The sequence below is a fragment of the Tachysurus vachellii genome, chromosome 3 (assembly GCF_030014155.1).
Source record: "Tachysurus vachellii isolate PV-2020 chromosome 3, HZAU_Pvac_v1, whole genome shotgun sequence".
NCBI lineage: Eukaryota > Metazoa > Chordata > Actinopteri > Siluriformes > Bagridae > Tachysurus > Tachysurus vachellii.
The window spans coordinates 5,347,164-5,363,346 of NC_083462.1; the positions used below are offsets into that span (position 1 = coordinate 5,347,164).

Here is a 16,183-nt window from a genome sequence, read left to right on the forward strand (position 1 = left end):
ACTTTTATTCTTCTGAGGTGGTGTTTTAATTCAGCCGCTGGGCCTCTGCGCTGTGGGCTGCTGTTAACTCCACACTGACACAGACTCCAAGAGAAAGTGAGGGAAAAAAACATCTGCAACACTAAACCCTGAACATCTGCTTCTCCTCATGTCCTTCTGCATGTTATTCACGTGATGTTTTCTACATTATATTCTACACTTTATTAGCCTGTTCTTTATCTCGCTCTGTCTCAATCATATTGTCTTTAAACGTGAGGTTTGTGCTCTCTGTGTCCCATAACTGTGTAGAACCTTATTCAGACCTCAGTAACATCACTTAGGACACATGTGGGTGGAGTTCGGCTCTCTCTCTCTCTCTCTCTCTTTTTCTCTCTATGTCTCTCTCGGTTTGTCCTTGTCTTTCTGTCTCTGTTTCTCTTTCTTTCTGTCTCAGTATTTGTCTGTGCTCATCTATCCATCCTCCCGTATCTCCGTCAGTACAAGCGGTTTAGAGATCCTGTAGGTCAGGAACCAATCACTAACCCCGACAGGAACTCTGGGTGGGTTCGAGCCATTTCATCGCCGTGACAACAATTCTAGTAACTCAAGTTCTTTTATTGACCTCAAACAACCATATTGTTGAAAAATCTGCAGTTCTATATTCATGCTCCATTCGTCTGCATGATTAATAACAACAACAACAACAACAACAACACAATACTGTTTAATCAGCTACACACTCAGAACACTGTGTCTTTTATCTAGTGTTGTTAAGCATGCACACACACACACACACACACACACACACACACACACACACGGTCACAAAGAACACACAAGAAGCATAATTACAGCTCTGAGCTCACATTTCACCCAAGAACTAGAACAAAAAACATCAGATAAAAATTGTGACTCGATTTGTTAACAAAAAAAAATCTGTTTCATCCGGCTAATCGTTTTTCAGCGCAAGAGAGAGAGAGAGAGAGAGAGAGAGAGAGAGAGAGAGAGAGAGAGAGAGAGAGAGATAATTCCACTCTATATCTCACTATCTCATCCCCGTCATCATCATCATGGTGTAGAGATACAAAGCAGATAAGAGTGAGATCTCTTATGGGGGCGTTTACTTTTGGCTCTGGAGAAGATCAGTGACGCTACTTAGTGTTTAATAACGTTTAAACACAGAATTATGTCAGATTTTATATGGTTAGAAAGCTGAACTAATTGTTGTGTGTGTTTATAATCATTTCCACCTGCCTCCTTTGAATGAAATTTACTCACATGTCACAAATCACAAATGCTTCTGACTAATGGAAACATTTACTGTGCAGCAAAACATCAGCGGAGATGGAAGGAGGACTTACTCGGGCCGTCCCACTCGTCCGGCGTGGTCGGGCTTCTCGGATCCTTCCCCTTAGGTCCTTCACTGGCTTCTTTCGGTGATTTCTGACCTCCAGCCGCATCCCCTGTTCAACAGAGAGGTCAAAGGTTAAACTGAATGTTTCGATGACTGATGATGGGCAGAATCATAAGAAAAGGAAAAGAAAAGGAAACCTAAAGCAGCCCAAATGGAGACCTAAAGGAGACCTAACAATAACCTAAAGGATCTCTAAAGGAACCCTAATGATACCCCAAAGGTACCCTAAAGGAGTTTGCTAAAGAAACCTGAAGATCCTGAAGGAGACCAAACGAAGGCCTAAAGCGCACCGTAGAGCAACATAGAGGAGCCTAAAAGCAGCAATTATGCACAATTTAGAGCCCCAAAGAAATCTGAAATTAGTTCTGAAGAAGCCCTAAAGCAGCCCTAGAAGAGTCCCAAAGGAGCCGTAAAGAAGCCCCGAAGGAAACGTAAGAGAATTCTAAAGTAGCATTAAATGATCTCTAATGGAGCAAAAACAGAAATAAAGCAGAACTGGGGCAAAGTTCCTGAGGAGAAACACAGTGAGAGAGAGAGAGAGAGAGAGAGAGAGAGAGAGAGAGAGAGAGAGAGAGAGAGAGAGAGAGAGAGAGAGAGAGAGAGATTAGAGATCTGTGTCTTCCTCTTTCTATGTCTCACTGTCTCTGTCTCGCTGTCACTGTCTCTGTCTCGCTGTCACTGTCTCTGTCTCGCTGTCACTGTCTCTGTCTCGCTGTCACTGTCTCTCTGTACCTGTATCTCTCTCTGTTAAGCTCTGTGACTAAACTTATTAGAAATGTTTAATTACAGCACAGGAACAAAATTAAGCTATAGGACGATTCCTTAATTAAACAGTGATTAAGGATTTTCTGCCTCTGGTGCTCTCCCTCTCTTCCCTCTCTCTCTCTCTCTCACACACACACACACACACACACACACACACACACAAGTTTCAGGATGTACAGCATACATGTGGAATAGAACACTTGGGATTGTGCTGTTAGAAGAGTTGTTACTATTCATTCTAAAAGTACACCTCATACGTTTCATCAATTTATAGTGCATTTATAGTTAATTACATCAAAATAATGCAGACCTACTGATGCTGTAAAGGTTGCTATAGAAACTATAAAATTAATATAAACCTGTGTCAGAGCTTCTGTTATAGAAAACAACCTCATGTCAGGTGAAAACCAGGACGGCTCGGCAGACAGAGCCAGTGTGTGCTGTAAAGAGGGGGAAATGCGATGTGCTGGAACATTAGCAGAAGTTCAGTATTGACAAAAAAAAGATAATAAATCTGTAAAAGATAACAAAACCTGCTTGACTGCAGAACTACAGAGCTGACCTTTTTCCTCACTGATGTGAAAGTGTGAGACGAGCCGTTATTTGACGTGATCACACCCTGGATCTGTCCAATCAGGGTTGTTGATGCATGAATATGCAAATAAGAAGAAGATCGGACCAGGGTTTAGAAACGTACAGTGTAAAACCTCAGATTATGAAGAGCCAGGATTCAGTGTTAACCCGGGGAAAATAGGAGCAGTGTGAAAGCTCTAACTACACAACCCAGGATCACCTTAACCTGGGGTTTACTAGGACCCAGGGGAAATAGTTCACATGTGAAAATTCCTTGAGAGAGAAAGAGGCATGAAGAGGCTGTCTGGGTAGATATAATCAGGAGTGCTGACTTTAAAGATGTCCTGCCACACATATTTCATTACTTTTGTGGTAATGTCTGAAGTTTACCATGGACTCTGTAACATTTTTTTGTGGAAATAATGCCTTGGTTACCTTGTTTCAAGCCATTCTAGTGTGGTATAGAAAGCCTGCAGGAAGATGCAGCTCGATTTGCGCCAGTTCTCATGAATATTCAAATGAGCTATGCTGCTTGGCTCCGATTGGCTAACCGCTAGGATATGAGAGCATGACTATTCATTCACCCAGCACAATAAGTAGCCTAGGCTAGAGGAAATTTGTTTACAATCACCTTGAATTGCGGCAGAACGGCTTCTTCACAAGCCCGTTGACGTTCAGCCATCCTTGCTGTATAGGAAACTCACTGAGCTACACGAATTCTGGGGGCGCGGTCTCAAGTGGGAGAGCTCATGAATAGTAATGAGCTCAGTCACTCTGACGTCAGAGTGACCAGCTTTTCCAAATGACCTGATTTCTCCCCTTATTTCTTTTAAGTGGCTAGAACTGACCGGGGAGGTAACAGTTCGTTTTCACATTCACGACACAACGCAAATACATATGGACCTAACACATATCAAAAAATACAAGTAAAAACGGTTTTGTGTGGAAGGGCACCTTTAAAGTGTTCATCAAATCCCATCATTAGGTTCATGGTTTGAAACCAAAGTGAAATTTAGAAAGAAAAGTTTGCTTTGTCGTCAAAAAAAAAAACAAAACAAAAAACCTCCAAATTCCAATATTTCACAAACCATGGTAATTCTCATGATATGTAATTATACATTGGCACACGTCTGCTTCACATAAATATTCTCATCTCCGGATTATAAATATTCATTTTTGTTTTAAAGCGCTCACCTCTTCATTCTTGTTTACCACAAAATACAAACTAAACCCGCACAGCAGCCTGAAAAGAGAAGCGGCTCACGGTGAAGTAAATGACGACGATCTGCGTGCAGACTGGAACGAGCTCGCGCCTGAATTCTTTTCAGAAAGAACAAAGAGGCACCGACGTACACGTCTTTCCGCCAATTCCAGACAAAAAAAAAAATAGCAGAAGATTGCTGGCTCTTTTGAAAATTCCTCGCTGAGAGGCGAGACAGGTGTACGCACTGCAATTTCCACATGCCAAACTTTTAAGAGGAAGCGCAGAGGCGTTTCAAAGAGCAGATCCATCGTCTGCTGAGAGAGAATTTAAACGCAACACAGAGAGTTAAAAAAATTATGAACGCTTCTGCGGATCGAGGAAAGAAATAATGAATTTCAGTTCAAAGGGCTGATGATTTTCTCTCAGGGCAAACAACAAACACTCACTGTTTGAATGTTTACTCGGAGCAGAAACTCTGCCTGGGATTGTTAGTGAGTGGAGGAAGTTCGGATCCATAAGGTTGTGAGGTCAAATCTCATAACTGGCAGACAGAGACACCTTTAACATTTAACCTTTATCCCTTTATATTATCTCTGAATAGTCTGTTTGAATTAAAATGATATAAAGATGCAGGCTTTTTTAATTCCAGCATCGCTAAAATTCGTCGTCTACCTGGTTGGAATTTTATTGTATAAAAAAAATTATATTAAAAATTTTAATTTTTCTGTAAAGAGGATTTGTGACAATATCTGTTGTTAAAAGCCCAATACAAATAAAACAATTTATTTTTTTGTTGGTTTTTATAGATATAGATTTGCTTTGATCACCTTTTTTGATTTGCAAAAAAAATAAATAAATAAATAAATAGAAAACATTCATGTTAATAATATAACAGTATAAAACACTCACGTATCACACAATCCAGTGATTAATAATCCTCTGCAAAGTTATGTTTGATCTTGTCGTCTCAGGGACATTCGCCCTAACCACCGTATTTGTGGTGATGTTGATTGTTAAATGCACTTTTTTTGTGATTGTTGCAGCCTGAAATTCTTCATCTTGCTTGTTTTTAGCCTCAATCCACTAGTAATAACATTTCAAAAATAAATAAAATAAAATAAAAATGAATAATAAGTTGTATCTGTTGATTTAAGATTTGTCAGTACGTTACGTTTCCTATAGTAATATCTTGGTCACATGAGCCTCACACTAAACTATCATTAGTATATTTGAGGTGAATGAAGGTTAAGGAGGTGACTGATTCTAGCTGCCAGAAAATGTGTATAACACATAAAACCTAAAAAAATCTATGAGTCGTTCTTTAATAAATAAAACCATTTATCCAGGTGAGAACTGCTGCAGTAAAGGAGGAATAAAACACACTGGTTTGCTTATGGTTTTGTGTTCTCTTACATATTGGCTGCCTCACCTGAGCTGCACTCGTCCTCGTTTTTAACGTGAACCTTCTCAGGGTCTAAAGGGAACTGCGTTTCTTGGTCAACAGTCGCTTCCACGTCTTTCAGGATCTCTTTCTCTTCACACTCTCTGCCTTCCAGCTCTGTTTGTCCATCCTCAAACACTTCTGCAGGACAAAGACAGAGAAAAATAACAGGTCACATTTGCTGTTTACTTCCAGTTTTCTCTTAAGCTAACTACACCAAGTGAAACGGATTTCAAAATAAACAAGATTTTTTTTCCACATTTAGAAATACAAACACATTCACATGAAAACACTTGTTGAATAGTTCAATGGCTTGTTAGCGAACAAGCTTTCTGTCTAATCTCACTGAGGCTAAGCTGCTCACAGCTGTATCTAATCTCTAAAGGCTTGACTATGTCTAGATAATACATTGTTTAGTTTTTAGCAGAAATTAACAAGAGATGATAATTTTTTTTAAACACAGAATCAATTCTTACACTAGTGAACCGTGAGAGTCACTAATTTGTGAGGTAAATTCTGAGGTAAAAGTAAAACCTGGGGATTTTCTGTCAGTGTGAATTCTACACTGTGTGTGTGTGTGTGTGTGCGTGTGTGTGCAAGAGAAATCTGGACTCCATACGCTTCCCTGTAGACACTAACACACACTGCATCAATCACACACTGGGGCTCTTTGGCACAGGAAGTGGACACCACAGCTTCTGTGGCATGATGCCTAGATCTTGCTAACAGACACTCACAGAGGGAGAGAGAGAGAGAGAGAGAGAGAGAGAGAGAGAGAGAGAGAGAGAGATGCTTCTACTGAGGGATAATAATAGGATAATGTTTCATTTTCTTCATGATTTTTCACTGATTCTATGATTTATCTGATATATGTATAAGTATCACCACAGGAATAAAATAGCCTTCTATACATCATAGTGGTTTAATTCATGTCCTGTGTAAAATTATAAAATAATAATCTGAACACTGTGGCACGTATTTCACTGGTTGTCTGTTATTAGGTTACAGAAATGGGTTAGCAATATTGTATATGCTAGCTACACAAAACGTAGTTAGCCGTGACTTAAAGAACAGCATTACGTATGTAGACAGCTAACCAGCTAACTAGTATAGCATCTGTGGATTGGGACTAGTGAATGAGTGTGTATAGACGATTGTGTGTATGTGTGTGTGGGTGTGTAAAAGATAGAGGAGGGGAGGGGGGGTCCTCACAAATGTTTATATCTTTAAAGTAAATGTTGATATTAAACCCACTTCTGCTGTCTGAGATGCTCTGAATTCTTGTTCATAATAAGCTCAAATTTGAACTTCAACACTAAAATTCAGTGTAAGATTATCAACAGAGGGAAAAACACATCTCACACTGAAAGACAACAGTCCTGAGTCCTGACTCATTTTAGATCAGACTCACAGAGAGAACATTGCTCATTTGTTTACACTGATGACTGAAACGGTTCCATAAGTCAGTTAACAGAACTAGTGTTGTTTACCGATAAAAGGGTTAAAATGTATGTTTCTAACTAAATTGTCGGAAGTTGTTCAAAAACTTTTCAAATCTTCGCAGAGGATGCTTGTATGCTGTGAGAGATGTGATACTCTTCATCAGTGATCTCTGGGTTCACTAATCCTTCTCTCTCTCTCTCTCTCTCTCTCTCACACACACACACACACACACATACACACACACATACACACATGCATACACACATGCATACACACATGCATACACACACACACATACACACACTCCTTGTTTTATTCATGAGACATGAATAGGAGCTGAAACACTGAAGCACAATAAAGCTTTTTTCCTTTTTTCCTATTCTCTCTCTCTCTCTCTCTCTCTCTCTCTCTCTCTCTCTCTCTCTCTCTCTCTCTCTCTCTCTCACGCTCTCTCCCTCTCCCCCAGTCCGTTGTATCAACACAACAATGCCTCATCTGCGGCTTCTTTACGTGAGCTGAGGGGTCGAGTGAGTGTTAGTGATACGATTACAGTATACAGTAAAACTGTATTCATAAAAAAAAAATAAATAAATAAATTTAAAAAAAAACTTTAAACTGGTATTGAAACGGCTATATTAGACTGTACACAGAATCAGAGCAGCTTGCTAACTAGCTAAAATGCCTAAAACCTAGCTTGTCAACTACCTCATGCTAAGCAACATTGTTAAATTTTAAAGTTACATGTAAAGTTTTTTAGCTAAATCATCTGCCATTTTTTAGTCATTGTACACAGAGTAATAGGTGCTTGCTAGCATATCTAAAGCTAGCATAATCCTGACTTGCTAACGACATCTATCTACATTGTTCATGTTGCTTAACATAAGTTTTTTAGCTAAATCACCTGACATTTATAGGCAATATATACAGGGTCATAGTTGCTTACAATCTAGCTAGCTTAAACCTGACTTGCTAACTAGCTCACATGCTAAGCAGCTTAAACAATCCAGCAAAATCCAAAGGAGTTTGTAGCCTGTCTGATATCTGTTTGGACGTTCAGAAAAAGAACAAGAACAACAAGACTATCTTAATAGATTTGTACTAAGCTAACTTGAATGCTTAATAAGCTAAAAAGAAAAATTAGCCAAGGTTTCATATGTGTTATACAACTTTGGTTGAGCTTCAAATAAAAGAGAAAGTGAAAATATATAGACTTTAACTTGTTTTTTTTTCGTCTCCTAGCTCATCATCCTCATCATTGTGACCCTGATGAGCTTCTGAAGAACGTGAAAAGGCTTCGATTTAAAAATCCATGCTTCGCCCAGCACTTTCAAAGACATGGGAGAGTGAAAGCCAGGTCTTTTAGCATGTAACCCAGACTGAACGATTGCATCATTGTTTCTTCAAAAGCCCTGATAATCGATCAGCTTCAAGCTTCCCGGGGTGATGATGGAGTGAGTGATAAACGTCTTCGAGCTGAACATCGCTGATAGTGATTAAGGGCTGTCCAATAAACACAATAAACATCCTTTCTTCTATTTTTTTCCCCCCTCAACATGTGTTGAGCGATGTTAATCCAAGACATTGTTCCGAGATTCTTTTGGAACTATGACTCTATGAAGGCCACGATGTGAGCGATAAACATCTGGACATCACTGATCACTTGATCAAGCTGAGTATTGGTGATTTAACAAGTAAACAGAATCTGATCTTCTTTTTCTTCTCCTTAATTGATGTAACGTATCAGGAGGCCGCGCGCAAGAGACCAGGACACGAAACAGCTGAATACATTCCAGGGTTTTTTCTTTTATTGTACTTCTATGAAAATTTGTCTTCAATTCAGTTTTCAACTGAACTTTCGTAAACATATAACTCTTAGTATTGTTTAAGGAATTACACACAACATTGTATGGTGTTATAGAAAAATAATCAACAATACAGTGGATTTCTTTTTGAAGCTTATTCGTTTACTGTAATGTTATGAACGTCGTCATTTCCTCGCTTTTCTCTCTTTGGGTTACCAAGAAATTGTGCTTTTTTTCCCGGGTTAACAGTATACAGTAATAGACAGTAATAGAACAGTAATAGAAGTGCTAAAGTATCTGCACAAACGCATTTATGCAGTACACACGACGCACAGAAATGCTGGGATAAAAAAAAATAAAGACATGCTGTATAATCAACACCTTCTGATCAACCAGAATCAAAGGAATAAAAAAATTAGAAATAGATAATAGAGTTGATGTGGAACGGAATCACTATGGAGCAAGGGATCAATTATATTGAATATTAACATGGCAGTGGTTCGGCTGCAGGTATGAGGCAAGAGCTAATCACTGCATGACCAACGCTGATCCAACATGTTTATATTTTAATAAATAATAAAAAGCAGTAATATCGTGACATTATGACATCACAGTATGGTCAAACGTATTTGTTTGTTTTTGCTCAGTGAATAAAAAAAATCCCAAAGAAACCACACCGAATTTATAGCACGTCAGATAACTCAATAGCTAGCTCACACTGAACTGGATGTTCCTGTTATCTGGTGAAACTAGCTTCCCTTCGACCTTTTCATCTTCATCTGATGTTTTTGAAAAAAATGAAATTTGGCTTTTGTATAAATGTACCCGAATCTGTGACATCACTAGCACAGGATTCTTCTTTTAATCTCCTAGCAGTGAGACATCTGTAGTGACTTTGTACGAGAGCTGTGCTCATTTTCCACACACACCTAAACAGAAGAGGGACTCGGCTGAATGCACATTGTGATGACGTCACACGACACGTCTCGACGCGAATGTATAGGAAACCTGCAGCCATTTTGAAAAATTCCAATCTCCTCTCAAATGGAGGTTGTGTTGATTTCTACCATCGTGAAATTCGAGAAATCTTGGAGGAAGTGTGCACACTAAATGCACACTAAAAGTGTATTGTTTGCCATGTCTGATGACGATGTTGTTATTTCTGATGTAGTGATGACACACACACACACGCACACACACACACATGGAAACACTGTTGTAAATCAGATTAGGGGACTGGAACTAACGGTTGTTGAATTCAATCTTGAATTGAAAGTGTTTTAGTGTTAAAGTTCAGTCCCGTGTCTTACACTTCCTAACTCTGATAAACATCTCGGTTATGACTGGTAAAATAAAAAAAGATGCTGGAGCGTGTATAAAAGCTCAGAGAAACAGTTGGCTTCTTACGCTCTCGTCTCCGTCTCCTTCCTGCTTGCTAGGCCAGCGAGCCACAGCACTTCATAGCTCATTAGTGCTGAACAGATGCTGCTGAGAAAGCTGGCACACAATAACCCCGCTTTATATTACGCCGATCTCACAGAGACAGAGCGTTGACAGTTGGCAGATGAAGATAATCAAAATGGCTTTGAAAAAAAAAAAAAAACAGAATAAAGATGAGCTGACAAACCTTGACGTCTCGGAAAAGGATATAATAATGAAAGAAACTTATCATATTCTGACAGCCGTATGTCAGCGAAGTGACAGAAAAGATTCACAAATAAAGAGAGAGAAAGGAGGGGTGTTGTGATGAACTGTAGGCGAGAATCGGTTAGACGATAAACCGCAATATTCAGCGATGTTTCCTGAGGAAGCATCCATCTTTGATAGCAGTGTAAAGACATTCGTCTACTAGCAATCAAAAAACAATGAGATTCTTCAAAATGGTCTTGTGTTCCTCTGAACAATACTTCAAAAAAAAGTCATAAAACACAACTCAGAGGTAGTAGTAGCTCATGTGGTCAAGGCTCTGGGTTGCTGAATAGAAAATCAGGGTTCAAGCTGCCAATGTTGGGCCCCTGAACAAGGCTCTGCCCTGCTGACCCTGCACTCTGACCCCAACCTCCAGTGTTGGGATATGTGAAGAAAGAAAGAATTTTACTGTTCTGTAATGTTTATGTAACAAAAATAAAGGCTGCTTCTTCTTCCAAAACACAAATCAGGACAATGTCTCAGATAAACTATACCAAATATCACCATACTATGAACTATAACAAAAAAATGCACTGTATGAATAACTTTTACCTCAGAAAATGTGTGTTAGCGCTGCTGCGCTAAATCTCTGGGGGTTTACTTTCAGGAGGTGAAATGTTTGGGGTTATGAAGCACAAACCAAACACAAAGCGAACAGTCTTTGATTCACAACAAAATGTCACCGTTTCTTCATCTCTGTAGTGGTTTCATCAAAATATCAGATATGAAATTTTCAGATAAGACATCAGGTACGACTTTTTCATTGTGAATCATTTTAAAATGTACCTCACTTTGTGCTGATTATGTAAAGATTTTTCTAAAGTATTTTCTGAAATCTTTCTTCACTGGTAGATTACTTGGTGTTTTTCATTTTAATTCATGTTAATTTTTAACCTAGTTCTTTGCTTTTCTGTTTCTAACACCACTGACTCTGTCGTTTGACTCTCTGTTGGAAGCCTGACCCCGGGCATCACAGCTCACAGGAAATTTCTGCCTGATGAAGTCTCATGTACATAATTCATATCAGGAATATTTTAACAGTCTTTGCTTGCTTTATAGCACTTTAAAATCTAAATAAAAAAATCTAAGCATGACAGAGATTTTAGGTATTTAATGTCCATCTGTAATGCTTAGATTTTATTTAAAATTGTTCATTTGTTTGCTATTCATACGGAAAGATTCAAATGATCATGAACCGAGAAACATCCGTTACTTTAAGTTGCCAAAAAACTTAGAACTCAGTTGTACCATTTACACAAAACCTTTGAGGATTTAACTGTGTTAAGCTGATGTAATTAACTGTTCAGTCATAGCATACATTTCGTGAGCAAGTTAAAAATTTCTCAGAATAAAAGTCTTCTTCTGAGACATCAGGACTGAAGTTTTGCTGTTAGAGAAAAAGAATCAACTGTTGTGATGAAGCAGAGTTACTGTTACCAACCTGAACGTAATTCCAGTCCTACAACAATTCCTCTTATAACACAACGATTTGCCATCTTCGATTTTTATTCTTTCAAAGGACGAGACTTTTTTTAAATTCATTTACAGTCTTGTGTAAGGTTACTACAGTGACGTAGTTACTATCAAAGGCGTTACGTTTTCATAACTATATAATGAGTTATGTTTCAAAAGAAGAGTGTGAAATATTGGAGCTGAACTGCTGATGTTACAGAAAACGAATCAACACCTTCTGGTCAACCAGAATGGAGAATGGAGATGGATCATCAGACTCTATTTATCATGTCATATATTTATTTGGTAAATAAATACGGAAATTGAATAGTAAAATATCAAAATTATTTTTTAAGTAAGATCATGAAAAGAAATTGTACAACTTAAGACAGAAGAAATTTAAATCTGGTTAATTTAATATATTTTTTAATAGTTTTGTTGTCCTATAATGTTATTCAGCACACTACAGCAAAGTTTCTATACCATTAAACCAGCAGTTATTTTTATGTATTTATTTCTTGTACAGTATCAAACCATAATCCATAATAACCCATGATAAAATCTCAAACAATACATTCTTGCTTTCTGGGGTTTTTTTTTGTTTCCTGTACCTCATCAGCAGGGACATGAAAAAGGGCAGAGATTCTCATCTACTCCTTCTTTCAAGAAGACGTTGCGATGCATTCCCTCTCATCACACTGTTTTAATCCTCTGTCATAGATTTATCCCTCCAAAGGGGGCAAATTTACTGCCCCACCGGTCACGAACAGGGTGATAAGGGGGGGAATAACAGCTGGTTCGGCTCAATGGACTGAAGAAGAACCGATAACGGATGATAATATGCTCCTACCGCAGTATCTCCCTTTCAGATCTAACTCTTATTACAATAAAACCCCACTGCTGGGAGGGTTAAGGGTGGTGGAGGCAGGAGTAAAGCAGAAAAGATGACCCTATCAGTTCATGAGAGGATGAGATGGAGGAAAAGAAGAAAAAAAGAAAGTGAAATCTCTTTCTTTCTCTAAAAAAAGAAGGGTCAGGAGAAATACAAAATTTATCACTATATTATCAGAATATCCAGAAGACTAATAAAGGGAGAAGATTTTCTTTGTCTTATCGTCCGGAGAGGATTATCAGTGCGACGCAGATTGCTGAGCTGGAATTTTAATGGCAATAATCGTGTGTGATGATATCTCTGCTACCACACACACAATCTCTCTCTCTCTCTCTCTCTCTCTATCTCTCTCTCTCTCACACACACACACACACACACAAGCTTTATCAAGTCCATTATCTCCCCTTATCACTGCAGTCATCAGGGCAAATTAATGGAGCTCTTTCAACACACGCTCTTTATCTGTGCACCAGAGGGACGTTATAGAGAATGGAATAGGCAAAATATGAAAATAGTGGAGCAATCGCCGGGGTTTAGATAACGGGGCAATATGTTGGAGGGAGATTTAAAAAAGAAAAAGAAAAAACAAGAACTACATAACGACCTTTTTGTCCTTTGAAATATCGGTGATGGAGCTGACTCCCGAAGATTCGCCACGTGGTTTAGTAAATTATGACCGTTAGTATTGTGTTTACAAAACAAACAAACAAACAAACTGCAGAAGAATGAACTTATGCAAATTATCCTGATTATATTTCTAATGTAACAAAATGTATTATGCCAATGTATTATATGTATTATGGAATAGGTCCAATACTATCTTATTTATACGTACTGAAAATAAGTAGGTATTTTACATTAGTACATAGTAATATATCACAATATAGAGGTGTTTGAAGATAAAATAAAGAATAAGTAAACCATTGGGCATAAATTAAATGCATAAATATAAATACTAAAGATAAAAAAGATGTGATATTGACTGTAACCCCAGTGATGCTACTTTTATACCTTCTGAGTGCAACATTTACATTCAAAACGTTTTTATTATTCTTTATTAATAAATTATTTTAGATTTTTAAAAAAATAGCAACATATATTTTAGTTGGCAGATGAAGAATATTACAAATTGTAATTTTGCATAAAATATTTTTTTAACTTTTCAATTACTTACTAAGTCCAAATAACTATTTAAAATCGGTGGAATTATTATTATTATTATTATTATTATTATTATTATTATTCCTCAGGTCTGTGATTTTTGGATGCAAAACTTTGAATTAAAACATTTGCATGTCTTGAAGTGGTGTATAAAGTTTTTCATGAAAAAAAAACATAAGATAAAAAAAAAATCATTTTCAAAATTATAATTTGTATATTTTGAACTTAGAAAGTTAATTTCATTGCCTGAGGCTGGTCTATGATTTTTCCAAAAGTAATACACACACCCCAAAAACACATCTAACGCAAAGAAAGAGCTGTGTGCGCATGCATAAAGAGATGAGGATGATATAGAGATGAAGAAGGGATAAATATGTGATGCAGTAATAAAGAAGTGACCTGTGTTTTCTGCGCTGAGACGCTTGAACTGACGCGGGTTACTCTGTTTCCTCCGGGACATGGCTGTTCAATCCAGATAATCTCACTTCTCTCTTAATACAAACACTCTCCGAGTCACATACAAGCTGCAAAAAGAAGAAGAAAGCAAGTCGAGTCGATATCTTCTTCTCCTGTAGTGTAGCGGTTTGAATCTCAGCGCCGCTTCGCTGAGCTGTGATCTGCAGACTGACAGCGGAGACGAAAACGCGTTGCGCTTTTTGTTCCACGCTTGAGGTTTGGAGCCTCGCGGCGTGCCGTAGAGAGTTGACAGGTGCACCGTAACCGAGCCCCTCCCCCAGCTTACAATAGTGGGATCTATTAGAATCTAGTGGGATCTATTAGAATCTAGTGGGATCTATTAGCAAATTTTTCTGAAAATAAAAAATAAATAATAGTAAATTATATATATATATATATATATATATATATATATATATATATATATATAATCAATATGTAATCAATATATCAATATATACTAATTTTACTCTTTCATAATTCACGTATTTTGTTTTAAGCATTAATTGTGGACAACAGGATATGAACAACGTACTTTCAGGAATTAACCAATCACAGTACAAGGAGCCAGGGGCCAATATTTTTACATTAAAACAAAAGAAGAATATTTAATCTCCTAATTCACATATTCGTTTTTTTTTTTCTTTTCACTATTCTATGTACGATTCACAAAGCATGCACAAAGTGTATTAAAACAATGAGCATCATTCGTCATATCATTCTGGATATGAAAAAAAAAATCCTTTGTAAATTATTATTATTGCATGGTAGTTTACACAAAAAATTTTCTACTAAACAAACATTCACACATTCAAGTAGGTGCATTGTGTTGTGACTGTATTGAAATATTGGTAAATTATATTAATATAGGATAGAATAATAAATGTTGTAAATGTTGATTGAATTATACACACGTTTTAAAATTTCCCTGTTTAGTGTAATGAAGCCTCATTTCCAGTGTTCTCAGCTCTCAGTCTGTTACCTGGGGAGGTGTAGAACTGGTGTTCTTGTGCTTGGTTTGCTTGTGCGTGTGAGAGGAGCTGCATGTGGAATAAAGACGATAAACAAGATGAGATGGATTAATTAAGGGAGAAGGCATGGAAATTATTGGGTGTTATCACTTAAGCATGACAGAAGCAAGATAAAAACATAAACAATACCATGCCAACTTGCAACCGGGCCGTGTGTAATTAAAAAGTATCATGCAATTATGCTTGTATCTGTATGCTCCTGAACTGGTAGAAAGTCAATAACTGCAATTGTAAATTAAAACGGATTAGCATTCCTAATGTGAATGGCTAGGATTCACTTACCACAGGGGGAGATTTTCTTTTTTATGTACAAATGGTTCAGAAATTTGGACATAAAATCATGCTGGAGAAAAATCATGCTGGAACCATCCATCCATCCGTTTTCTGTAGCGCTTATCCTTAACAGGGTACGCAGAGAACCTGGAGTCTTTCTCAAGGCACTTAGGGTACCAACTCATCACAGGGTACCCTAAGATACAGATAATTTAGAGATACCAATCAGCCTACAGTGCATGACATTGGACTCGCTGAGGAAACCCGAGAACTTAGGCGAAACCCCCAACGCTCGGGGAGAACATGCAAAATCCACACACAGGACAGAGATGGGAATCAAACCTTCAACTCCAGAGGTGCGAGGCCAACAAGGCAAACTGCGATTATAACTAAATATACAGTATATTACAGTTCATGGTATGTAGCATTACCTATTAGACTGATCTTTGCTGCTACAGCATACATGAAAATTATGATTATTAAATCTTGCTACATATAAATGATTTGTAAATAAATCAAAAATGTTGAACTGGGTGACAGAGCATACAACAGTGGGAGCATTTTAAAGGGTTTGTACCAAGGATTGTCTCCTTGATATGAACGTAAGC

At 37.7% G+C, this 16,183-nt stretch overlaps 1 protein-coding gene across 1 annotated transcript in view; it reads right to left on the reverse strand.

Annotated features, from left to right (window-relative positions):
* The window catches only part of zfpm2b (zinc finger protein, FOG family member 2b), a 36,677-nt gene extending 22,258 nt beyond the window's left edge, over nucleotides 1-14,419 (reverse strand). Inside the window, exons 1-3 of the mRNA XM_060865468.1 lie at nucleotides 14,215-14,419; nucleotides 5,365-5,517; nucleotides 1,341-1,442 (exon numbers count right to left, since the gene is read on the reverse strand). Of these exons, the coding sequence (XP_060721451.1) occupies nucleotides 1,341-1,442; nucleotides 5,365-5,517; nucleotides 14,215-14,275 (316 nt within the window). The 5' untranslated portion in view covers nucleotides 14,276-14,419. The remainder of the gene's footprint in view (nucleotides 1-1,340; nucleotides 1,443-5,364; nucleotides 5,518-14,214) is intronic.
* Nucleotides 14,420-16,183: the final 1,764 nt, after the last annotated feature.